Source organism: Accipiter gentilis, chromosome 18 (genome assembly GCF_929443795.1).
Source record: "Accipiter gentilis chromosome 18, bAccGen1.1, whole genome shotgun sequence".
In the NCBI taxonomy this organism is placed as follows: domain Eukaryota; kingdom Metazoa; phylum Chordata; class Aves; order Accipitriformes; family Accipitridae; genus Astur; species Astur gentilis.
In genome coordinates this window covers 22,401,359-22,427,133 of record NC_064897.1, presented here as the reverse complement: position 1 = coordinate 22,427,133, position 25,775 = coordinate 22,401,359, and the positions used below count along the sequence as shown (strand labels likewise).

Below are 25,775 nucleotides of genomic sequence, written 5' to 3'. Positions count from 1 at the left end.
TCATCAGATGATCCCTTTCATCATCATTTTTCCATTCCAGTAGGATCTCCTAGCAGTATTAGTCCAACAAAAACCACGATGGATGGATTCTCAGTGTTTCAGTTCTGCTTCTCATGTCCAAGCAGCTGGCTGATCTGTTGTCTGTATCCAAGGTGATCACTAGCTTAACTCTTTTTAGCAAATCTTTAAAATGCTATAGTCTATCTATGTTTGTGCATTGCCGTCCAAATTAACATAAAGGCTGCATGTCTGGGGTGTCTTATATATGTCTCGTATCTCCTTGTCTGTTTTTATGGAAGTGACATCCCGTGCCTATTCTCTTTCTACATGATTTTTCCTTACCTTGACTTGGTTGTGTTTTTCTCTGTGTTGTCAGTCATGTGTCATCGAGTTGATCAAAAATCTTTGTTTGTGCTAGTTCTCTTTTCCTTGGTGCATTCTTATCTTGTGTAAATGTTACCATTGTGATCAGCTTATTATCTGTTGCTAAGAGCACCTCTTCTGCAATTTGGTTAGGCTTATCTCCGTATAAACACATTTTTTTTTCTCAGGTATCCGCAGCATTCTCCAGTTTCTCCATCCAGTCATCGTTGCTGTCTGTGTTTCTTTTCCTGGTGGTGGATGCTTTAGAAATTAAATTGGGATTACTGTACCCTGTGTGGTAATAGCAGGGGATTCTTCCCCAACCAGTTCTCTGCTCTTGACAGCAGCAATTTATTTATGTGTATGTGTATAAATGTAAGAAATGTTTTATTTGCAAGGATAAAAATTTTTACATATGAAGTGTGGATGAGGTAGTTTCTAGAGAAGCCTTTATTAAGATCCTAGCTCAGAATTAGTTCTTCATTCAGTGGATGTTGTAGGTAGTCAGTTACGGTAAAAATAACCAAGTGTGGTTTTCTCCTTACCAAAGAGAGAGGTTCTAGGTTAATGCTACAGCTAAGTAGAAGAAAGGTGGGTTGTTTAGAGTCTCCAGTGAAATTTGCAGCAATTCCTCTGCTGTTATCACTTCTGGAATCTGGAGTCTGGAAAGTAGTGTGAGATGCCCAGTGGAGAGGAAGAAATTTGCACATGAGTTTAGGCTAGACTTGGGTCTCATAGCTGCCTCCTGATGCTCAGTGGGTTTGTGCATGCTCTCAGTGGCTGTTTCTTAGTGTAATGCTGGAAGTAAAGAAATAAAAATAAAAAATTTCAACAATGCTGCTATTAGAAGGGAAGAAAGGTAAGAAACAGAGAAGTGTAGCTGTTGCATTTGTGTTGAATATTGCCAATGCTGTTTTGATTGGATTGCTTTAGTTTGATTGAAATAACTTCTGGATCCAAAGAGGACTAAAAATTGCTTGTTCATCTGGGCCAGGTGTTTCTTGTTCTAAAAATCTCTGAGAAAAGCAGCTGAGCTCTAGTAGAGGGGGTTAAATTGTGAAGATTTGGTATATAATGAATCAATTTCCAAGGTGAATTATGTATGTTATGGTCTACTGAAATTTTGTACTTATGGCCTGTATCGTAATGTAATGATATGGAAGTTTATTTCCAGATGAAGGGTAAGCAGCGGTGTGTCCGCTGATTGCATTGGTTGTTCTAAGTTGTGTGTGTTATCACAGACGTGGCTGAAAATTATATTTGGCTGCTTTTTATTTTCCACTCTTTCTTAACAGTGCTTTAGTGAGCCACTAGATGGAGGTGTTACTCTGGTTATGCAGCTTTCTGCTGCTAAACCATATTTCTATAAAAGCTGTGAAGATGTTATGTTGTAACTATACTGAAGAAGAGCAACTGAAAATTTTTTTCCACTTTTCTTTTCCCCCCCTTACCTACATTTCTAAAGAAAAGAATCATTGTTCAGCCTAAAAGAGATGCTTGTGACTTAAAAACTAGGTAGTGATGTAAAGACTGACAAGGGAAGGATTGAAAGGGCAAGGGGGATTTGATTTGTTTGATTTTTTTTTTTTTTGTTTTCTGAGGCTACCATGCTGACACTTTTTCACTGAAATAGTGTACAGTAGTGAAAATTTGTGGAGAAAGGTGGCTCCTTCAAGATTTAATATCCTGATTGCTTCAGGGAAAACAGAGCCTGCAGGTTACCTTCCTTTGCAAAATATTGTTTCCTCTTTAATCTGCATGGGCACACATATATGGACATGTTATGTTGGAAACTAAGGGCTGTAATATGTCTTTTAATGACTTTGTCTTACTAATGGAAAAAAATTAACATAGGAAGCTGCAGGCACAGTGATGCTGGATGTTTACTGTCCTCACTGCCTTGAAGGTGGAGGGTCTGGGGATCTTGCTGCTGCTCTGTCAGTGTTGATGGAGCAGACAGGTGGTTTTAGGAGTTGTGTTATACGTTCACAGAGATGTAATAAGTAAGCTTAGTAGAAAAAAACCTAAGGCATTCCAGTCCTTTTGGCTACGAGATGACCCTCCTACTAGTTACCTTAGAAAGGGAACTTGATGATAAATATGTAAAGACAACAGTATTTCATATTTGTAAAGCTTTTTGTAAGTCTTTAACATAACACATGCCTCCCCCTTCCCTTGCTATGTTGGCATATGAGTTTTCCTAATATCCATACCGGAGTGTGAAAACAGGAGCATCTCATTTCCTTAACAATCAGCTTTGGTCATTAAGAAAATAAAGCATAATAATTTAAAGACTGGTTAAGAGTCCAGTTCCACCTCAGAAAAAAATCTGCTCTTTAGGCCTTTTACCTTGAGAATGTGGAAATGAAATGTTAGTTCTGCGTGGGGTGGCATAGCCCATCCTCACTGCCTCCTAGTCTAGTAAGTCTAAGCATTGCCAAACATGCTAGCTCCAAAGGAGAACCTGCATTTACATTTACCTGGTGGGGAGAATGCAGTTTTCCTGTTTCATTTTTGAGTGCATGATATAAATGTGCAGGGGTGGTGGTCTGTGTGTGTGCCTGCATGATGTCCTTTCAGCCTGCTTGTGTTAGAAGCTGAGGCTCACCTGATCACGCTGACCCTGTGCATCTACCTGCTTGTTTTTCTGTTCTATTTTCACAATACCTTTGGATCTGCTGACCTGTTTTCTCAGGGTGAAGATGATCTCTAGAAGATAATGTTTCAAGGGAATGGGCAATTGCATGTGTCCCCACTCAGAGGATGATAATACCTGTGAGACATCAGAAAATCTGCCAGAGAATTCCCTTTTGAATATACCAGCCACAAAATGGTCTGAGCAGAGCTTGCAACTTATTAGAATCTAGTCAGTTATGTCACCGGATAACTTCATTGAAATCTAACTTTATTGATAGCTCTGCTTATGAAAAGACTTGTTTCTTAAAAAAGGTGTTGGTGGAAAAAAACCACTGATGTAATAAAAATAATCTATTCAATGTAGGGGTTAAGTCTGATGCTGAGCAGTGGACCACATTTTTTCACTACTTCTTGTTTGTGCTTGGATTGTTACATATTTAAAACCCTAGAGTATATATGCTGTGTTGGGAGGGCGTGGTGGAATGGGAAGTTTTTGTGATAAATCTAGTTAGGGGTCTGTAGTACACATACCTATTTTGTTGACTTTAGTGGAAACAAATTGAAGAGAAACTAAATGTTCTTAAATGCTTTCAAAACACTAGAATGGTAATATTTTTGGTTTGTTATATGTATGTTTTAAATGACGGATTCTAAGGGACTGTGTGACACTGTTGTATTCCTAAATAAAGCACATACCCAGTGATGGCAGCTTTGCAATCTGTAGCATTTCGATATTGATATTTTTGGAGGTTGCTAGCTGCAGTCCGTAACTATACCTCAGCCATTTAGCTACTCAAGCCATCCTTTCCACCCATAGGTTCAGATGATTCCCTGGAAGGTCTGAGATTTATCAGATTTTTCTGATGGCAGGCCTCATAAGTCAGATTGAAAGATCTCAAATAGCATATGAGTCAAAGCATCAACAGCTTTAAAATGTCACAAGTGGGACAGCTGGTCTTGCTAAGGGAAGGGGTGCTAACTCTAGGACAAGTGTTGTTTTAAAATGAGCAGAAAGGGTCAGATTTAATAAAAAATAAAGAAAAAAATGACGTAAGGCTATTACGAAATATACTGTGATTGTTTTGTTTTCGAACATGACAGTATTCAAATTTTGTTAACTTATGAATTGCTTTTACGGCTCTTATGTAACTGAAAATCTGGGAGACATGCTTATTTGTCTTATGTTGCGTGAAGGAACAAAAATTAAGCATAGCATCTAATAAATATTGTTAACGATTAACTGCATTTATTTTCAGTCTGACTCTTGAATCAAAGTGCAGTTCTGCTTTTAGCTTGTTTGTGTCTGTTCATGCTACTTCATATGGTAAACACAGCATTTTGTTGGATTATACTATATTTCTAGTGAAATGTTTTGGTGCCCTGCAATTTGTAAGCTATACTAGCTGTTAGAGAAAGCATGTAGTGCAAGCCCCTTCTTATCCTGTGCATTATGAAATCTGATATACAGACTTACTAGTGGCAAGAGATAAAAACAGCAAACAGATCAAACAGTCCCCAACTAAGAAATGACCTTAACAGCATATTGGCAACCATCATTAAGGACTTGGAGACCCACATGGATTAGTTCTGGAGCCCTTTGTATCTCAGATTTCTTAGCTGTAGGTTGATCTGTAAACCATTCTGAAAATTTCACGCTTCTGACAGCAACGATGAATTGGTGGCCTTAATTTTCTGAGAAAAGCATTGCTTGATTAAGACAGAAAAAAAAGTATGATTCTTTCAGTCATGTAATAAAGTTGTAATAAAATATGAATTTTGTTGGGGGAGGGGGGCAGGGGGAAAGGATGGGGACTTAGTATTCACTTACTCCAGAAATATTTATAACATGGACAGCTTTACTGTTGCTAGATCACTGTGTAAAGAGAAATTTTCTTTGGAAAATGAAAATTAAGCATCTAGAAATGTTCTGTATCTTTATATGTTTTTCTTTTCCCATTTTACTACCCCTTTTTGTGTTCTTACAAAATTCTAGTTCTTTAAAAACAGTGTTTACCAGTCATTCTTACTAGTAACTCTAGTAAGAAAAATATACAAAAAGATGGATTTGGTGAAGAAAGAGTGCTGCTGGTGGTGCATGCCAGAAGTTTTCTCTGCTTGTATAGTTGCAGCTCTATTCAGAAGCCAGCGTGGCTCTCCTGCAACTGAATAACCCTAAGGGTTTCCAAGAACTGAGCAAGCAAGCAAAGAAGAACATGACTATAGATGGAAAAGAACTGACACTTAATCCTGCTTATTTACTGTGGGACCTCAGCTCTGTCAGTCAGGTAGGTAAATTCTGTTGTAGCATGTAAAGGTGGTAGTATTTAAAAACTGCAAGTAGAGGCTAAGTAGTCAATGACAAGGAACATGGGATTTCTTCCAGAAGCTTGGAAGTGTTAAGAATGCAGTGTTTATTATGTTGTAAGAAGACATCACGAGAACACTGTCAAATTCTGGAATCGAGGAGGAAGAAGGATCAAAGTGTGACATTTAATTTAAATTCTAATGTTTTCCATTAAGTGAAAGATTTTGCCCTCTGCATGTGTTCTGATAAAGTTGTGTGCAGTCAAGTCCTGAAAGGCTTAACTGATACTGACTGGCAGATAAGCAGGCTTCTTGTGTGGGAGAGACAGAGGGCTTTATTAACAAACATGAATGTTTCCTTTCCAATATGTTTCTTGGACATCTTTGCAGCATCATATATGCTGACCAAATGCTAATTACTTCTCTTCCAAAAATTTTGAAGTCCTGAAATACAGATATCTGTAAGGAAAAAGGAGGTTTACTCCAAATGCTTTTGATGCAAGCAAGGGTGTTTGGTTTAGCAAAAGGAAATAAAATAACAAGATGTCTGTTTCAAGATAAGATCTTCTAAAATCTTAGGGTTTTTTTCCTGCTAGAACTTAATTTTACAGTAAATGTCAAGTGGCATGGGTAAAATAGATGTGCCCTCTCCAGTAAAGCTTGCAGTCTGTCTTTATATCCTGTGAACCTGGCTTTTAGGGGAACTTTTCCTTGTTAATACAAATGCTGAACTCGAACTTTATACTTTCCCATGTTGAAATTATGCATTATTTTGTAAATGGGTACCAAGCCAGTGGATTCTTGTGTTTCTGAAATGTTTTCAGTTGTTATGTTTTTGAGAATGTGTAAGCTGTCTTACTGTACATAATAGAAAGAGAGACTTCTTTACAGTGTGTAGAATCTGTAGTAAAAATGGTAATTGTTAAATGTTCAAATTTTTCTTGTTTACTATTTCAGTTGGGCATACTTCTTTTAGAAATGTTCCTTTTAGGCAGCCTTAATTTTTGTTTTTAGAAGAGGTCATTAAGTTCTAATAAATGGGAGAAGAAACATATGTTACAGTGTCACGTAACCTAATTTTGTTACTTACCTGAAGAGCTTCTAATTAAAATGTCTTTTTAACAAAAACGTACGGAAACATTTAGCTATTTGATAGTATTAGGCTCAGTTTTGTTATTTTTCTTTTGTTATTGTTCTTTAAAATAAGAGCAAAGAATAATTGAAGAGCTGCTACATCATGACGCTTCCAGTGTATCTATATTGGGTGACGTTTATATATGGCTTATAATGCAATGTACTTGGAAGGCCCCAGCCTTTTAAAACTAGATTGCTGAAAGGTGATGTTATGGATTTGAAATGCAACTTGGCTTTTGATCAAGATCAGAAAATAATTGAGGGTAATAATCTAGAAAAACAGGAGGGTGTGCTTATTCTGGGGCTCTTTCTTTGGGAGCCTGGATCACACAAGGCACTGTCGTCTTGTGGTGCGGTCAGCAGACATCCTAATGATACCAGGTTTTCAGCCATTGGTGTCAGAAGATTGTATTGTTCACCTTGATAATTCAGGAGAATATGATCCTTTAGAAGAATAATGGTACTTGATTGGTGTACTTTTTATTTTTGACATCTAAGTTCTCAAATGATTATGCACCCATATGCTAAAGCATACTGTTGTTACCTAGCTGGATCAGTATGTGAATGTTCTATTTAAAATCTAAGAAAGACTTTTTTTCTTTTTATAGTCTAAACAGGATGAAGATATTTCTGCCAGCCGTTTTGAAGATAATGAAGAGCTGAGATACTCGTTGCGATCAATAGAGAGGCATGCCCCTTGGGTACGACATATTTTCATCGTCACTAATGGGCAGATTCCTTCTTGGCTTAACCTGGATAATCCTCGGATAACCATAGTGACACATCAGGTAAAACCCAAAAAAACAAAAGCCAAACAAAAAAAACCCCACCAGAAGCCCCAAACAAACGAAAATACCAGCATGAAAGTGGCACTAGTAAAGATTCTGTGTTTGTTTTGAAATGCAATTATCCCCTTTCAACTAAAGGCTGCATTTATTTGGAAGGTAGAAGTGACCACCTCTTCCTCATCTCATCCATGGTTTTATTAAACCCCAGTATGTCTTTGTATTTTGGCTAAGCAGATAACTGAATATATATCAAGCCTTCATTTAGTCCACTTTTCCAAATACTGAAGCTTCAGCTAATGTATAACCATGTCTGATTTCCTTATGACGTTTTTTATAAAAAACCTGGGGAGAAGAAAATGTAATTTGAATCCATAAACACTCTCAGGACCAGTAATAATCTAATAAGCTTGGGTTGAGACAGGATGGAATTACAATTACTGGAACTAAGGTGATGGCTGCAAAAGTAGCTATGCATTCTAAAAATCTTACTTAAAAAGAGAAAGAGAATCCTTCAGCCTTCCTGAATAAGTGAAACAAAAATATTCTAGTAGCTTCTTATTATGAATTTGGGAGTAATTTTGGTATTTGGACATGCTATAGGAGCCCTGAGCAATCGAAGTGGTAACAAGATACTAATTCAACTTCAGTTGCTGTCTGCTTGTGAAATTACTTGAAAGAGATGGAAGAATCCTGACTTTGAGTGCTGGAACAGGTTCAACTTGCTTGAAATTTTGTGCAGCCTGTACTGCATGAGAAGGATAAATATATGTACACTGGGCCTGATCCAGTACCCAGTGAAACAGGAGTTTGTGACTTTGCGTTGAACCAGGTGCAGTTTCTTAGTTAAGCAGAAGACTTGAAAGTGGTTTCGTGTGGGGAAAATGAGATAGTGAAGTTTTTCTTTTTTGCTACAATATTTTCACTTTTTTGTCTTTCGTGTCTCTCCATGTTCTTGATAAAACTTTTTTTTTAGTAGATAAGTATCAAATATAAAAGGTCAGGCACACCAGATATGGTTGTGGTTTTTCTATTTATTTTTGCCTTCTGAAACTGTTTTTGGTTGTTGGGGCTTTTTTGTTTTAGGAAATATTTCAGAATGTGAGTCACTTGCCTACCTTCAGTTCACCAGCTATTGAAAGTCACATTCATCGTATCAGTGGCCTTTCTCAGAAGTTTATCTATCTCAATGATGATGTTATGTTTGGGAAGGATGTTTGGCCTGATGATTTCTACAGTCACTCTAAAGGTCAAAAGGTAAGCCATTATGAAAGGATTTTTTACCAGAAATAGATGTAAAAATTTTCTATGCTAATGTAATAAAAATCAAAGATGTACTACTTTGAAAGGAAGAACAAATACAAGAAGATTTCCCTTTGCTCCCCGTTCCCCCTTTTACCTCTAAAGGTTCATTATTCTTAACTAGATAATTGTTAGCAAAGGTGCAGGGTGGAGAGGGCTCCGTCTTTTTTTTTTTTTTTTGTATGTGTGCTGTGTTGATGTTTGTGTTGCAGAATTACTTTTTTTCATATTCACTCACAGGTTTCTGGCAGTATAATGGTTCCTCTGTCAGACTTCATGCTTTAGTTTCAGTGTCGTTCTCTAATTCTCCCACTTTCTGTTGGAGCACTGGTAAGACTGATGTGGTGGTTGGCAGCTGTCAGTCTTTCCTCCCTTGTAAATTGTTTTTGTTTTGTGGGAAGTATTCAAAACAAAACAGAATCAGTTCTTCCATGGTCATGCTGAGGTTAGATGACATTTAAATTGGTCTAATATTTAAATTTACCATTAATTACCTCTGTTCCAGACATCCATAGTATCTTTGCCCAATCTCTCTATATAATCATATATATAAAATTATTTGCTAAAAGATTTGTTGTTGCGTGTTCATGTACATGCAAAGTGATTTAGTCTTTCAGCAGGCCTATTATCAACAACTGGGGTTAAGCAAGGAAAGGAAACATTAGCAATATTCATACATAAAGACTCTGGTTGCCAGCAGAGTTTCCATCCATGAGATGGATCTATAAGAGTGACCTGGAGGAAAAAATTAAGATTTATAATTGTTATTTATATTAAAGTAGCCAGTACACAAGACACTAGAGACCACCAAATTAAACAGTTCATGCAGGTGGATGTGCACACTTGTTCACACACACACAGGAGCATTGTACAAAATTAAACCACCCCGAAATTACTGTTTCAGTACTTGAGGATGTTAGGAGGCTTTTAGTTGTTTTAAATCTTAAGGATGTAAGCATGTAATTGCAAAATCATACTGTTAGTGCGTTTTTATTGTTTTTCAGTTATTCTTTCCAGTTGTTATGCTAAAGTCAGGTTAGGTGCAGCATTGTTTGTGATAACCTGATCAGCAGGTGTTTCAGTAAGAAATGTGCTGCTAAAATCTTGAAACAATAAGGCCTAAAGGAAAATGTGTGTGGTTTTTAATGCCTCCCCAGTTCAAAGTACACACACCCACACACTTTTTTTTGTCTTGGCAATTTTTAGAATTATTTAAGTCATAGAGAATCAATCAGATGCTTCAGGGATTATGTTCAACATGTGCTGCTTATCTCATGACTGGTTACTAATGAAGCAACATTTTGAGTCAGGAGAACAAGTGAACAGCAGAGCTATTTCAGAGTTCAAGTTCCCCCTTCTTATCTGATAAAAGATAAAATATTAATTTTCATTGGAATATGGTTTGCAGAAGTAGATTTGGGAAGTCCTGCGTTCTATTTCTGGCTGTTGCTGCCTTGTTGTATGGCCTTGGAAATTCTTCAGTTCTTCCTTCTATTTGAAGGGATAACATTTACTTCACAGGTGATAGGGTGTAAAGCTGTTTGTAAAGCTTTGTGAATACTTAAGGCACTCTACGCTGGGAGGCGTTATTTTAAGTGTCTGTGTTCCAAGAAACAAGCTCAGTTGACTTTTCTTTGCCAGTCCTTGTCTCAGACTGTAATGTTGTTCCAGGTTTACTTGACTTGGCCTGTGCCAAACTGTGCTGAGGGATGTCCTGGCTCATGGATTAAAGACGGTTACTGTGATAAAGCCTGTAATAACTCGGCATGTGATTGGGATGGAGGTGATTGCATTGGTAAGACAGCAGTGTTAAATTTAGAAAAAGTGAACTGTTGTTTTCTCTTATAAAAATAATTCTGTAATTTGTTATTCTCCTATAACTACAAAATTTACCTCCTTTAATAACAGTAAAAAAGTTGGCTTACAGATGAAAACCTTGTTTCTTGCAAACTACAAACTTCTATGGAAAATGACAGCAAATAGTAGGGCATTGGAACATCTTTCTTTGGGTACCAAATTTGACTAGCTTGAAAGGAAGGTTTTTGAAATTCAAATTTAGTAGTAGTACAATACTATGTATTATTTGGACTCAGAACCGAAATAACAACAGGACTGTGGAGCTGCACCATGAGTTTCTAAATCGAATTTTCAGGACTCTAGGGTACGAAAATGAAGTGGTGCTTTTGGATTGAGGAAGTGATATCACTCTAGGAGGCTGTAGATTCAAGACTGCAAGCACGAGAAGCAGTAAATCAGTTTTCTGCCTGTCTTTTTTGAAGTTAAGACAAAATATGTTGGAGGGGTTTTTTTGTAGTTTTAAGTCAGTTCCTAAACTTCAACAGTGAGATTGTGCACACTATAGATTATTTTACAGTAACTCATAGAGGTCTATTAAGCATTTGCCCCATTGTAATTTCAGTGGTGATAAGGAAGACTGACTCTTCAGTATAGCTTTAATACTGTGGCTTAAAGTGTGCCTTTACTTGGAAATAAGGATTTCAAATGAGTGGGTTTCTTTGTTTTTCTTTTCTTTCCCTGTAGGTAACAGTGGGGGTAGTCGCTATGTTGCTGGTGGAGGTGCAGTTGGAGGTATCGGGAATGGACCACCATGGCAATTTGGTGCAGGAATAAGTGGTGTTTCATACTGTAACCAAGGCTGTGCTAATTCCTGGCTAGCAGACAAATTCTGTGATCAGGCCTGCAATGTCCTTTCCTGTGGATTTGATGCTGGTGACTGTGGCCAGGGTACGTAAGATACATCGCTGATAACTTTCTATAGGAATTCTCTTTAATTGCCTGACCTTTTTGACTTATCTTTACTCTGAGATTGGGCTAAGATGTCCTGTACAGAGTTGTGGAAAAGACCTGCTAGCAGCTGAAGAAAAAAGTCAGATGCTTCTTGTATTCACTGATACAAACCTGAATCAATATTATATGCTGTTTTATTAAATAAAACCATTATGGACCAAGTATGGGTGAGGTGCTTGATACTTTACAGAGCAGCAAGCATCAAACTCCTTGCCCCAAGAGGCTTACGTTTTAAATGGAGAAATTGCATTTCAACTATGCAAACAGTCTTTACCTGAGTAAGGACAGCTGACTTGATGATGCTCGTAGTGGTTAAAAAAATTAAAGGACCCGATACTGACAGTGTGAGTACAAGCCTGGCTCTGGGCTCTTGCCAAAGGCTACTTTCAGTCACCTGAAGTTGTCTGAAGTTTATTTTGATATGAAAGACTATCAGGAATGAATGAAGTGATTGAGAATGCTGTCTGGTATAGGTAGGGGAACAGAAATGAAAGAAATTGGCCTGTTTGAAAGAGTGGAGACTCCCCGGCATCTCAGCTCAGATGAGTGTATTATGGCTATTCTGCTGCTGGCAGTGAGGTTTTGTTCATGCGAGAGTAGACAGATAACTGTCTTCTGCTGTGGGAGGGAGAAGTTCGATTCAGCCTATCTGGTTCTGGCAGTCTCAAATCAAGATGCAGTGTAGCAGTGAAATCCAACTCTTGTAACATTAATCTACTAAAATGTGGCAAAAATGTAGTATGGTCATGTTACTTATGACTGATACCTAATTTTAAGTGACATGTGATAACAAGCCACTTAAGCTCTTCAGGTAGAGACTGAAAGAGTGATAAATTATACTGGCTTTTAGAGTTACCATTGAAATGTCTGGCAGCTTTATATATCTGAGTATGCTCTAGTCATTCATTATTAAAGATAGGTGAGCAAGAACTGGGAGCTACAGTAAGTGTTCTTTCACAAAGCTGTCTCCTTGCTAATATAGTGGATCTAGCTGGGCATATTACAATTAAAAAAGACTGAAAGATAAGTGTCACACTGCAAATTGACAGAAATTTGGTTTGTGTCTTGGGTTTTTTTCCAGATCACTTTGAAGAGATGTACAAGGTGACGCTTCAGCTTAATCAGACCTACTATGTTATTCCTAAAGGTGAATGTCTGCCCTACTTCAGCTTCAGTGAAATAGCCAAGAAAGGAATTGAGGGTTCATATAGCGATAATCCAATTATCCGACATGCTTCAGTTGCTAACAAATGGAAGACTATCCACCTCATAATGCATAGTGGCATGAATGCAACTGTGATCTATTTTAACCTTACGTTTCTAAATAAAAATGATGAAGAGTTTAAAATGCAAGTCGCTGTTGAAGCTGATACTAGAGAGGAACCAAAACTGAATACAACTTCCATGCAAAAATCCAAATCTGATTTTAAAACTATAACTTCAATACCAGAAGCTGAAATGATATTTGAGGATATTCCCGAAGAAAAACGCTTTCCAAGAGTAAGGAGACGTCGAAATGGCACAAAAGAGAGTCTACATGAAGAAGTGATAATACCATCAGTAAACGTATCTCTCCTTCCTGAAGATGTTCAGCTAGCACTGCAGAACCTGGACTTAAAACTACTAAATGGTGATATCACTCAGAAAGGATTTAACCTATCCAAGGCTGCTCTCCTGAGACCTTTCCAGCTCTTAACTACGATAAAAAGTACTATAGGCCTGGAAAAGAAGGGTGTGCATAATCGTTCAGAAGATCAGAAGAACCATACCAGCTGGCAGAAGCCTTATAAACATGTAAACGATGGCAAGATAAAAACAATAAAAGCAAGTGAAGAAGTTCCATTAAGGCTTACGGGAACAAAGGGGACTGTTGTGACAATGAACGTAAATGAACCTATTTATAAAGTAAAGCCTAAATCCACCCTTCCCACCCAGAGCATGGAAAATAAAAATGAAACTCGAGAAAAAGTATTGAATGCACTGATATTAAGGGAAACCCAGAAATCAAAACATACTGGGAATTTAGATACTGGAGAAGATGCACAGGGAATGGAAGGAAGAAAAGGGCATGTGCAGGTGGATACAAATGTAAGGGAGGGGCTAGGGGGAAGAAAATTACAGTTTTATGCTGGAAGTTACCAAGGCTTTTTGCCGTGGGAGAAAAAGAAGTATTTCCAGGACCTTCTTGATGTGAGTATCTTAATGTCATTGCTTATTGGAATAGTTGCATTTTTCTGCATATAGTGGAATACTGTTAATATGATATATACATTTGGAATGTGTCTTGTCTTTGAGGCAAATTCTGAGGTTTTTTGAAAGCTCCTTTTGACTTTTCACATAAAATCTAATTTGTTTATAATTTGGGCCTCTCTTAGCTAGGTGCTAAAAGCTGAATAGCCATTTCTGTTCCCTTTCTACTGCCTTCTCTTTTTTTTTTTTGTTAGGTTTGGTTTTTATTCACTGTATGTTGGCACAGTGCTATTGTTCAGGCATACATAGTACTACAACAGAAAGCTTAAATTTTGTTTCTATTGCATTTATGCAAATATGGATCCAGTTTATTAAAAAAAAATGCAAAAAATATGTATAATGGTAAATACTTGGGTTCTAAAAGTTAAATTGAAAGTCTGCCAACAAGGCTGAATATCCAGACCGTGTCAAGAACATGTGTAGGAAGCTGCTTCTGCTTCCAGCCAAAAGCATTTTGGCAGTTTTGAAAACCTCTAGAAGAGAAGATGGAGACTGTGCTTCAGTTGGTAGCAACTGCTTTGCACTAATCCAAATAGAAAATGGGCTATGTTTTTAAAAGACTTCTCTCTTTCTGTTCATCTGAGATGGGATTTTGTGTAAGGAATCTTTATATTCACAGGACTTCAGTTTATCAAAAATGGATGAATCATCAGCAAAAACCAAGGCAATATTACAAATAAATCTGATGGCAAACAGGAACTTTAGTGTGTGTGGGAGGTGTTGGAGCACAAATAGTAAGGAAGTTTTTTATAGACTAATCCTCAAAGTATGAAAATTTTAAGGAAAAGGCTACCTTTTATCTTTTCTCTTTAAAGAGAGAACTAAGCAATATGAAGAAAAATATTCAAAACTTCTCTTCCCATTTGCAAATATTGGAAAGAGTTGGCAGCTGGCTGAAATGCCGCTTTCCCCTGTGTGTTTAATGGTTTTGGTCTTTTTGGTAATGTAACCTTGATTTGTGCCTGTCCTGCTATTTAGGAAGAAGAGTCATTACTCAAACAGATGTCATACTTTACTGATGGTAAACATCTTGGAAGGCAGCTGAAAGATACATTTGCTGATTCCCTTCGATATGTAAATAAGCTTTTAAACAGCAAATTTGGATTTACATCTCGGAAAGTGCCTGCTCATATGCCTCACATGATTGACCGCACTGTTATGCAAGAGCTACAGGATATGTGAGTATGTCTTTGAATAATGTAAAACTGGAGGTAATTCTGTCTTTCTGTAGATGCTTTGCTATAGCTATTTCCAATATGTTGATGTCTACTCGTTAAAATTATATTTTGAAAAAGAAAATAGGGAATTTATTACAACATGATAGTCGTGCTAAAATAAGGAGACGTTTGAGGACCTTTTAAAATTCTAGATGAGAATTTGGTTTTTGGTAAGGAATGTTTTACTTTAAGAAACTGGAGTACTAAATTAGTTTACATTCTTATATAGGTTTCCTGAGGAGTTTGACAAGACATCATTTCACAAAGTGCGGCACTCAGAAGATATGCAGTTTGCTTTTTCATATTTCTACTATCTTATGAGTGCAGTCCAGCCACTGAACATTTCTCAGATCTTCGATGAGGTTGATACGGACCAGTCGGGCATTTTGTCTGACCGAGAGATTCGCACGTTGGCCACGAGAATCCATGAACTACCATTAAGTTTGCAGGTACTCTTTCCTTACCAATAACTTTTAGAGTAACTTCGGTTTTAAAGTCCAAAACTGTTAAAATAAAATGAGTCAAATCTTTATTTTATCCTTGCTTATAGCATCTGTAACATTTGGCAATTCTTCAATTTTACCTGGAGTGTATAATGTTCTGTTCTATTTTATCATTCATTGCTCTATGGAGTCAACAATTAAACTGAGTTCTAGCAGCATCAGAAAAATGGGTCACTGGTGTCTGAGTTCAAGCAAGCAGTTAGTGTTAGTTTGTCAGAAAAATGTTCAAGGGTAAAAGCCACTGTGAAGACTGGAATCCTGCTGTGCTTACTCTTGTTCTTGCACGTGGTAAAAGACAGTTTGTGCTGCAAGGAACTTGTGGCCTAAAGAAAGAATTGAAAAAAAGGGTAGTAAAGAGGTCATGCTAGTAAATACTATGACCATATACAAAGGCTTACACTTCTGTTTTTCTAGGAACCTGATAAACAGAGCCATAGTCTTTGTAGGACTTAGAGACAGTTGGTAGAGAACAAAATGTACTATTTCTGCTTTACAGAGAGGAATTGGCACAAACCAATGAAATAATCTGTTCTGGAAACAGCACACAAAATCATTGGCATAGCTGGAACACAGCCCTGCTTTACTGTGTTCCTAGCCTGTACCTTAACCAGCAAATCTTTTTCCTGTCCTTTCAGTTCACTTTTCTGTTTGTTTGCTTGATTTGGGATTTTAATATGCCAGTGCTGGTTTGGGAATTCTGTACTGTCCTGACATCATCAGTAAAGGTGTGTTTTTCATTTTAAATCAAAACGACATTAAGCATTTGCTTTACTTTAGGGAAGTCCCAACAACTGGTCTGCTGAATATTAAGTTGTCTTTTTCCAGCAGTAGCATGGAAATTTATGTGGGTAACATTAAATATGTCTGTGCACCCTGGATTTTTAGGACTATGTCAGTGAGAAAACAGGATTATCTCTTTTTTTCTTCTTCTCTTTCTGTTAGGATTTGACGGGTTTAGAACAAATGTTAATAAATTGCTCTAAAGCTCTTCCTGCCAACATCACTCAGATCCATGTCATTCCACCAACTCAGGAAGCATATTATGATCCCAATCTGGTAAGAAACATTGGTCTTAAAAGATGCTTGGTTTCTTTCCTGAGCATGTATTTTCTGTGCTTGAAAAGCTGGTTTGATTTCTAGAAGGAAAGTATTTACAAAAATTTCTACTTGTGTGTACATGACGTGTTATAAAATGAAAATTTTATAAGCTACTTCCCAACTTAGAAAGCCATTAATTTCATTCAAAAACAGAGAAAAGCTGAGCTTTAGAATGGGATTTAAAAAGTCATCCTTGTTAGGAAAACTCAGTGTTGTGATCCAAAAAGACAGTAAGCCCAATACCTCTCTGATTAGAACTTTCAGATAAGTCTTTATCTGAATTATAACCCATGTATTTAAAAACAATAAAATTCAAAAAAACCAAGCAAACAATCAGATGGACATCTTAGAATAAGTCTTCCTAATATGAAGGCTTCAGACTAACTCCTTTTAACATCCAAAGATGGGCTGACAGGAACCGCATGAAGTTCAGCAAGGAGAAGTGCAAAGTCCTGCACCTGGGGAGGAACAACCCCATGCACTAGTATTATGCTAGGGGCTACCCAGCTGGAAAGCATCTTGGCAGAAAAGGACATGGGGTCCGGGTGGACACCAAGCTGAACGTGAGCCGGCACTGTGCCCTTGCCACAAAGAAGGTAGTATCCTGGGCTGCATTAGAGAAAGCGTTGCCAGGAGGTCAAGGGAGGTGAGCCTTACCTTCTTCTTAGCACTGGTGAATCCACACCTGCAGTGCTGTGTCCAGTTCCAGGCTTCTCAGTACAAGGCACATATGGACATACCGGATGGAGTCCAGTGAAGGGCCATGAAGGTGATTAAGGAGCTGCAGCATTTCTCTTAAGAGGAAAGGCTGAGAGCTGGGACTGTTCAGCCTAGAGAAGAGTAGTCTCAAGGCAAGATCTCATCAATGTATATAAATATCTGAAGGGTGGGCACAAAGAAGATGGAGCCAGCCTTTTCTTACTGGTGCTAATGACAGGACAAGAGGTAATAGGCAAAAACTGAAAGCCCAGTAGGTTCCCTGTGAACATCAGGAAACACTTTTTTCTGTGAAGGTGACAAGCACTGGTGCAGGTCATCCATTTGTGGACAGTCTCCATCCTTTGAGATACTCAGAAGCCATCTGGACATAGTCCTGAGCAACTGGCACCAGGTGGCCCTGCATAAGCGGGGGGGGCTGGACCAGATGAGCTCCCAAGGTCCCTTCCAACCTAAACCATTCTGTGATTCTGTGAAAATGGAGGTCTTGGGACTAGATGTTCCTTAAGGATTTGAGTCCTTAATTTCTATTTTAGTGGTTAAATTCTCATTAAAGCCTGCTGGAATTTAAGAATCTAGAATCTTTAGATCTGATAGCAATACCTAGATTTCTTCTACAATGAGAATTTAATTCCTGCATCAACCTATGCGTGTAAAAAAGATGTGTGGTTGTACTTTGCTAAATTCATGACCTGGTGTTTTATAGCTTCAAACTAATACTGTATCAAAGCAAAAATAACTTCAATGAGTACAGATCATGAACTTTTGGGTAGTAGAAGAGCATTATTGATCCCCAACACTTGCAAATCATAGTACATAGATCTACAATGTACGTGTAGATAAATGTATATGGACATTGACTATTTTTTTCTCTTCTTTTTCTTTTTTTTTTTCTCCTTTCCTTCCCTCTGGACATCTATCCTGCCTTGTGTTCTTATCAGGTTGTTTTACAAGGTTTTAAAAATATTTTCCCCTAAGTCTGAATTCCAGCAAAGTTCTATATAAAGCCATTCTGTCAGCCTGATTTGAAGAAATGGAAGTGTGGATTTGAGAATCCTGCACAGTCTGAGGACATTACATCCAGTATAGCCTTCATTTTGCCTCTTTATGACTCTCAGTTTAGTCTGTAAAATTCTGTGAAGTAAAAACTTTGAAGAATAGTAGTAAAGGATGGCTGCCATGAATATGTTTTAAGATGGGGTTAAAAATAAGTCTCAGTGGTTGGGAACAATGTCAAATTACTTTAATCTTTTTGGAGAGTTAGTAAAATATTACTAATCTAAGCAGTAATGCCTAATGTACTAATGTTAGCAGTCAGTTCAAATAGTGACAAAATAGCATTTGTGTTTAGCGCAGAAGCCTAATTTATTTTTAATTCTGTTGTCTGTAACAGCTAAACTTCTTGGAATGAGTCTACTACCGTAGAAATATCCCTTGAGAATAGGGATTTTATTTCCCAGAATTGTTTCAACATAGCTTGTGATAGAAATAAGGCCTCGTGTATCAGCTGTTCTGTGGAGTTTGCCTGGCTGGTGTTACTGGTGGCCTCTACCAGAGGAATGTCAGACAGCTGTCAAATGAGCTACAATTTCTGAATATTTTATTGAGGGTGAAATCTAGAAGTTACAATATTTTTGCCAAAAATAATCTTGTATTTTTCATATAATATTTGTATGCATAGAAAAATCTTGATGTTATGCACCAGTATCTTTTGTTTGTTTGGTTTTCCCCTTCAACAGTTGATCAAGAAACTGTTGCCTTTCATTCTAGGAGAGTAAGCATATACAGGCCTTTCTAGCTGTAATATAAGTTTTCTACAAAATACATCTTTATAACAGACTCTGTAATTTTCAGTAACCTATAATCTAAACAATGTCTTCTTCCAGCCTCCAGTAACAAAAAACCTAGTGACTAATTGCAAACCTGTGACTGACAGAATTCGTAAGGCATACAAGGACAAAAACAAATACAGGTATGTTGTTACAGTCCTGTGAAAAGCCAAGCTAGGTTTTGTAAAGCAGTAAGAAGAGGTATAAATATACACATAGAATCTTTGATCATGTATATGTTAACAAATTTTAGCTCAATTTATTTTAACAGTGGAACTGAAGAAACATACTGGTATCTACCTATGTATGTTTCATTGTGCAGAACGGTGTGACTCTTTTCATTTCTTGTTTAGTAGACTTAAGGATTTCCATGATACTTTCGTCATCTTGGGCCAGATCCTCATTTGTGCTGTAAACAGTAAGCCAGAGTATGTTTAGATGGCTATACAAATTGACTATATGTAGTGATTAAGGGCAGTTAAAGTAGCATAAAAAGGAGGAAAGAGCCTGTCCTGTACATAGAAGTTGTAAATCTGCTTAATCCTTTCTTCTACTGAAGCTTAAAAAAAGGAAAGAAAAGAAAAAGCATTTTAGCCCTGACTACCTTGTAGTTTTCCTGCAAGGAGGAGGAGTGACAGGGAGGGAGGGAGAGGGACAAGAAAAGGGTTTCCATACCCTTTTGGAAAGGGCAGGAAAAACCATGATCATGACCATGAGTTTGAGTAATTGCGTTTGCGTAGATCTGCCTGAGATCAGGTTCTCTTGGATCTTTCTTCTCTGAAACCTGCAAACCATTTGCATGCCAATGAGGCTGTTTGCTGGTGTGGATCTTATAGCTTTGTCTCCTGTCCATTGCCTCACCAGCAGTGTTGGGCAGGGGAGGGTGGTGGGGAGCCTCTGAACCATGCAGTTGCCCCAGGAGTGGCTACGAAGTCAAATGAAACTGTAGAATGAAAGAAGGTTACAGATGCTGCTTAGGGCAGCTTTTGGACATTATTATACATTAATTCATAGTACCTCAAGTTGTGCTGTAAGCTTTATAAATAATTCCCTTCCTGGGAGAGTTTATGCTAAAACTGAAAAGCTGACACAACAAATGAGATTGAAAAATGTTGGGGTGGGGGCAAGGATTTGCTGTGCTTAAATTGATTTATAGTAATATGTTTATAGCATTAGGATGTATGCTGCTCTCTTTTTCTGTTGAACTCTAAAAATTGTGTTGTTAGTTTTGTGAGCTTTATAAATGGAGTATGTTCTCGGGTGAGACTTCAGGGAGCAGGCAGGGTATTTGCTTATATCAAAGAAAGAAAGGTGACAAATGTGTGATACCTCTAGTAAGGCTGTTAAACTGGGGTCAAATGCTCTTTCAAATTCAAGATATCTTTCAGAGATATGATACTTCTGCATTTCATATACTTGTTTTGTTTGCAAGTTATTGATTAGGTGGGTGAGGAAGGTTTTATTTGTATTTAAGGTTGTAGTTTTATATACTCTTCTGTAATTTTACTTCAAGATTTTTCTGGGCTTGGTGATTGGAAAATAGGAACATGTTTTTTCATGTCTGAAGTGTAATTGTAAATGACAATTGTACATTGTGTGTGTTTAAAAAAAAAAATAAATTGCATAGTAAGTGTTATGTCTACTCTCAGATCAATTGTTACTTTTATGCCAAAACTCAGAGTTTATATACTTTTTATTAGAATTCAGTTCTTCGATTTATGGGTGGCTACTAATAAATCTATAGGAAAGTGGATCTGTGCAAGAGTGTTAGATGAAAAATGTAAATACACTGATAGAAAGCAAATGACAAATTCTAATGAAGGTTGGTCAGTCAGACTAGAAATAAGCTGTTAAATAAAAGATTAATATTTATTGAACCTGACTTTAGGTTGTCTTATTAATGTATAAATCTTATTTTAACAACAAGGTTTGAAATCATGGGAGAAGAGGAAATTGCCTTCAAAATGATTCGCACAAATGTTTCTCATGTAGTTGGTCAGCTCGATGACATACGAAAAAATCCCAGGTATCGTGATTCTTGATTTGTATGAGGTTTTGAGCTGGTTTTAATTTTCTTTGTCAACTGTTTGAACTGTGTGTTGGAAAAAATAATTTATTGCCATGTATTTCTACACTGTGTGTTACAGGGTAAGACCAATTTTAACCAAAAGTACTTCTCATTTTTTCTATTTAACTGAAGGTAAGTGCTCTCTCTGTTATGCTAGGGGTTATCTCATAAATTTGTTACATTTTTATGTATCTAAAACCTTTGAAAAGTTATAGATAAACTTCAGCTATTTTTGAGGCTTTCATTTTTGCCATTCTAGAGGGCATACAGTTTATGTTGCAGGCAATTTTGTTTTAAAGGAAAATCATTTTGATCTGCTTTATGTAGCAATTTTATTTTAAAACTTAAGGATGGATTTTTTTGTAACAAAATCAGTTTTGCATATCCATTATGCTTTCATGCTCTGTTACAACATGGCAAGAGGTATTAATTTTTATTTTTTTTTAATATTTGGTGAGAAAAAATCCAAAGCTGGAAGGTAGTCCTCTGTTTATTCAGTCTGCAGTGGTGAAAGGTTTAGATACCCAAATCTGAGAGTAAGGTCTGTAGTGTTGAATTAGGCTCCTGAAATGACTGAGAGAAATGGCGAAAATAAATGTCCTGGAATATATTTCACAGCAACCACCTTGCAAAGCAAAGGATGCTGTATTTGAGGTTCAAGTCTGAATCTGCTTCATAGAAACTTTTAACTGTAGTCCTGAGCCCATTGCATAAGACTGGGGTTTGACAAGACATGGTGAGATAATTTGATAGCTAGCTGTTATAGAAGTGAGACAGTGCCTCCACCTGTCTGCTCTCCTTCCTTGCTCTTGGTTGCACACTTTTGTCTTGCTTCTGTCTTCAGAAAACTGGAGAGTTCTCTGCCAATATAATGAGTTTGGCCTCAAGGAGAGGTCTGACAAGTGTTAAAGAACAACAAGGAGGAAAGTAGGACCAGATACTTTGGGCCAGGGAAAGTGAAACCTCCTCTTGCAGGCCACAGCAGGCTATTGGGTAATCTCAGCTGCCTGTAAAGCTACACCATTATTTGCATTTGTAGATAAAAAGCAGGTTTTCACTTGCTTTTTACACTCTACTACTTGCTAGGTCATTCATTCGGGAAGGGGAATGCTAGTCTTGAGACATTTTGCAGCTGAAGGTGGTTTGTATCTATTGCTGCTCCTTACATGAGTGCCTTTTGACCACATAACTCCTGTATTCCAGTTCTGCAATGACCCGGTTCCAAAGAAAAGTGGGCAGCGCCCTAACTTTCTCGGCTGCTTCCTTTTCTTTCCCAATTTCTTTGTATCTGGTGGCTAGGACTTTTTTTTTTTTTGAAATATAAGTGTGATTTCAAGCCTTGTTAGGCCCAAGCAGGGCATAAAACATGAGTTTCTCGCCTTCAGTGTTCAAGTTCATGCTTGCAATCACTGGCTGCTTATTTTGAAGGGTGGTTGCTGATGTCAGACTTGATCCTGTCACTGTGTTGGTTGTGGTATGAGTATGCCTAATGGATTGAGGCCTTCTAGCAACTTAAAATTGAGCTGCCTATTCTGTGGAGTGATTGCATCCTTAGATGAGGATGTGTCTGAGTAGGGGTGTCTAATCTGTTGTCTTGGGAACCTCAGCACGCAAGATGAGGCAGGTGAGCTGATCTGTCTTGAATCTTCCCTAATTTTCACATGATGTACTGGCATGCTATTATGGACTTAGCCTGAGACTCCCATTTATCCATACCCTTTTGGTTTGGTGGTTGTTTTTTTTCTTTCTCTTACAGAACAGTAGTGTATTGTAGTCCCAGATTGTTGGCTGCTTTGTGAAGTGAGGTTGAGTCAATTGCTTGAGCTGTATTCCTGCAACAAAGTATAGTGCAGTACTGTGGTCATATCTTGTTACCAAAGGAGAGCTGGCACAGCTACGTAGGCATGCCATTTCTTTCTCTTTGCCATGTTTTCCCTGCATATAAAACAATAACTATACACAGTCTCTAAAAACAGGTATTCAGTACCTCTCCTGGGATGAACTAAAAGTATTGTTCACCTACTGATCTGCCTAAAATATTTGTTTTGCAACCTTCAGGAAAAAAAGTGAGCCTTAATCATCTATGCATTAATTCTGGAATATCCAAAGGAATGTCAGAATTGGTTTCTGTTGGATGGATTTAAAAAGTCTTTCCATTTGAAAGAGGTTAATACCCTCACCGCTCCCACTTACTGTGCTTTGGTTTGCTGTGTGTATAAGCAGGGATATACGCCCCAGGAGTACAGCTACTGCATTCCTAGGGCTAATGAGCTGCCAGTCCAAGGGACAAGGTCAGGGGTAGTGCAGTGTGAACTCCCAAAATGCTTATAGTGTAGACATAATTGCTGTAACTAGCTGCTTTGCATAGTGTTACTTGATAGTGTAGACACAGCCTGCTCATCTTTGAAGAGGTGTATTTTATTCTCAGATGTAGCAATTTGAATGACTGTTTATCCTCTGCATGTAATTGTCTAGAGCAAGGTTACCAATTATGCCAGATTCGGTACAAACTGAGGAAAAGTGGTAATAGCCTGTGTAGGTTGATTCGCGTGCTCTAGAGTTCTGCCTATTTCCAGCTTTATGTAGGAAGTCTGAACTTTGCTCTTTGAAAGAGCACACCATACTATAGAGAATACAGCTGACCAGAACTACTTATTTACAAAGGTTAGCAATTACAAGGCATATGTCACCAGATACGATTTCTCCCTCTGGGGAAAATGTAAGGGTCTTGTATCTCACAATATAAATAAAGCACATAACTCTGCCCATATATGGGAAAAGGAATTTTTGTTGTCAGGCACCAGGTCAGAGCGACCAAGGGTACATAGCAGTCTAGAACACTAGCTGCTGCTTTAGTTTAAATAATTTGCAATAACTTAGACAGTTGTGTGTTTCTTACCTGAGAAATAACTCTTTGCAAGAGTCATTATTGGGATCATGCTTATTTGGTCACAGTGATTTCCGTATAAATTCTATCCAGGTGGTTGTTGTTTGTATTTTGGTTGATTATACAAGTTCAACTTTGAGTCTGTGATTCAAGTCATGTCCTGCCCAATTTATATAGTGTTCTCAGTAACTCAAAGCCTGGGGACCAAGCTTTGCCTTCTCTTGCACAATCTTCTATAGTTTTTATGTTGACTTTCTCTGAAGAGTGCAGCATATGCAGTAAAATATTAATAATTTAGTATGTTTACCTCCTACAGTGGAGCTCACTTTGTTATTTTAGATACTTTACTCATGATAATTTATTTAAAACTATAAAAACTCTTACCCAAATCATAATGCTGGCCCTCTAACTGCTGTCTGTATCCAGGGGTGGGCTCTGGGATGATGCATGCTAGTGCCCATTAGATGGCAGCATTATATAAATAGAAGAGAGAGAAATGTGGCTTGTCATTGGATTCCTCAGAGGTTTTGACTCACTGGCCGCTATAGTACTCTTAGAATTAAAATCAAATTAATTTAAAATAATGCAACAACAAGGAAACTGATTACCAGTATCAAATATATCAATTTGATTTTAAAAGGACATTGTATCAATTTTGTTTAAAAGGATTCTCTGTGTGTTCTTGGTTTGCCAATACCTTTGCTATATTATTAAATAAATATTCTAACAATGATTTCTTGCTTTCTAGAAAATTTGTTTGCCTAAATGACAATATTGATCACAATCATAAGGATGCTCAGACAGTGAAAGCTGTGCTTAGGGACTTTTATGAATCAATGTTTCCCATACCTTCCCAGTTTGAACTGCCAAGAGAATATCGGAATCGTTTCCTTCACATGCATGAACTGCAAGAATGGTATGTTTACACAGGTTCTCTTCAAGTTGTTGTAGTGTGGTAGCATATAATTATGGAACATATTGGTACAAGCCATTTTTTTCCTTAGTGTTGTCATGAAGGAGTTAATAGTGAAAATAATGTGAAGAGATTTGAATGGACTAAAATTTGAGGCTTGCAGGATTTGGGTTTTGCTGGTGCTCATAGTCATCAACATTTCATTGATTGGCCCCAACTTACTTCAAAGGAAAAGTTGTGTTTTTTTTAAAAAAACTAATTCAGGATTTCTGGCTTTCTTTAAATGTGGAAAAAAAACCCCAACCAAAAACCCCCACATTGTTTGGAATGCTTGTTGCACAGGGGCAATATAAACTGTTACATTTCTCACTAAGTGTTTCTTTTTAATCTGTCAGACAGCAATAATCAGCTGGATAATCATCAGAAGATACATGTGTGTGTCACTTTTACATAATGTGTGAAATTTTTGTGTGTGTTTACCTCTTGCCATTTTATAAATATAACAACTTCAGAAGTTGGGGTATTTGATTTAAGAATATGAGCAAAAGGTTGGCAGGTACAGTGATAAAAATGAGTCAAGACTAGTATAGTAATTTTGTTGCTGATTAGCAAATTATGAGAAATAGCTGTTGGTAAGGAAAGAGAAAATATAGAGGAACTGTAGAAGGAATCAGAAGGATTGTAGGTGACAAGAATAGGCGTGGATTGTAGTGCTGCAAGCCCTGCTGTAGCAGTGGCAGAGGGAGTTGGGGGGCAAACCCACTTCAGCATTTAGCTGTAGAAATTTGTGCTGGAGGAGTAGATGTTGTTGGCTCCCTTTTTGAGGACATCCATCAAGACTTCGTTAGCTTCAAAAGAACACTTTGTTTTGACTTGTTTGTAGCCAAAGCGGATTTCTTCCAGGGTAAGTGAAAGAAAGCATGCTGAAGTGCTCGTGGAAATCCATGTTTATCAAAATGT

General features: G+C 37.5%; 1 protein-coding gene across 6 annotated transcripts in view; it reads left to right on the top strand.

The window, feature by feature from the left end:
* The window catches only part of GNPTAB (N-acetylglucosamine-1-phosphate transferase subunits alpha and beta), a 46,684-nt gene that overhangs the window by 18,049 nt on the left and 2,860 nt on the right, over positions 1-25,775 (top strand). For 4 of the 6 annotated variants that reach the window (XM_049821446.1, XM_049821448.1, XM_049821450.1 and 1 more), the window contains 12 exons: positions 5,124-5,285; positions 7,047-7,226; positions 8,310-8,480; positions 10,197-10,320; positions 11,067-11,270; positions 12,415-13,523; positions 14,562-14,761; positions 15,030-15,249; positions 16,246-16,359; positions 19,005-19,090; positions 20,875-20,973; positions 24,651-24,818. In XM_049821446.1, the coding sequence (XP_049677403.1) occupies positions 5,124-5,285; positions 7,047-7,226; positions 8,310-8,480; positions 10,197-10,320; positions 11,067-11,270; positions 12,415-13,523; positions 14,562-14,761; positions 15,030-15,249; positions 16,246-16,359; positions 19,005-19,090; positions 20,875-20,973; positions 24,651-24,818 (2,837 nt within the window). Of the gene's footprint in view, positions 1-5,123; positions 5,286-7,046; positions 7,227-8,309; positions 8,481-10,196; positions 10,321-11,066; positions 11,271-12,414; positions 13,524-14,561; positions 14,762-15,029; positions 15,250-16,245; positions 16,360-18,059; positions 18,202-19,004; positions 19,096-20,874; positions 20,974-21,094; positions 21,148-24,650; positions 24,819-25,775 lie in introns of those variants that run through there. The other 2 variants (XM_049821449.1, XR_007508623.1) reach the window with 2 other exon arrangements.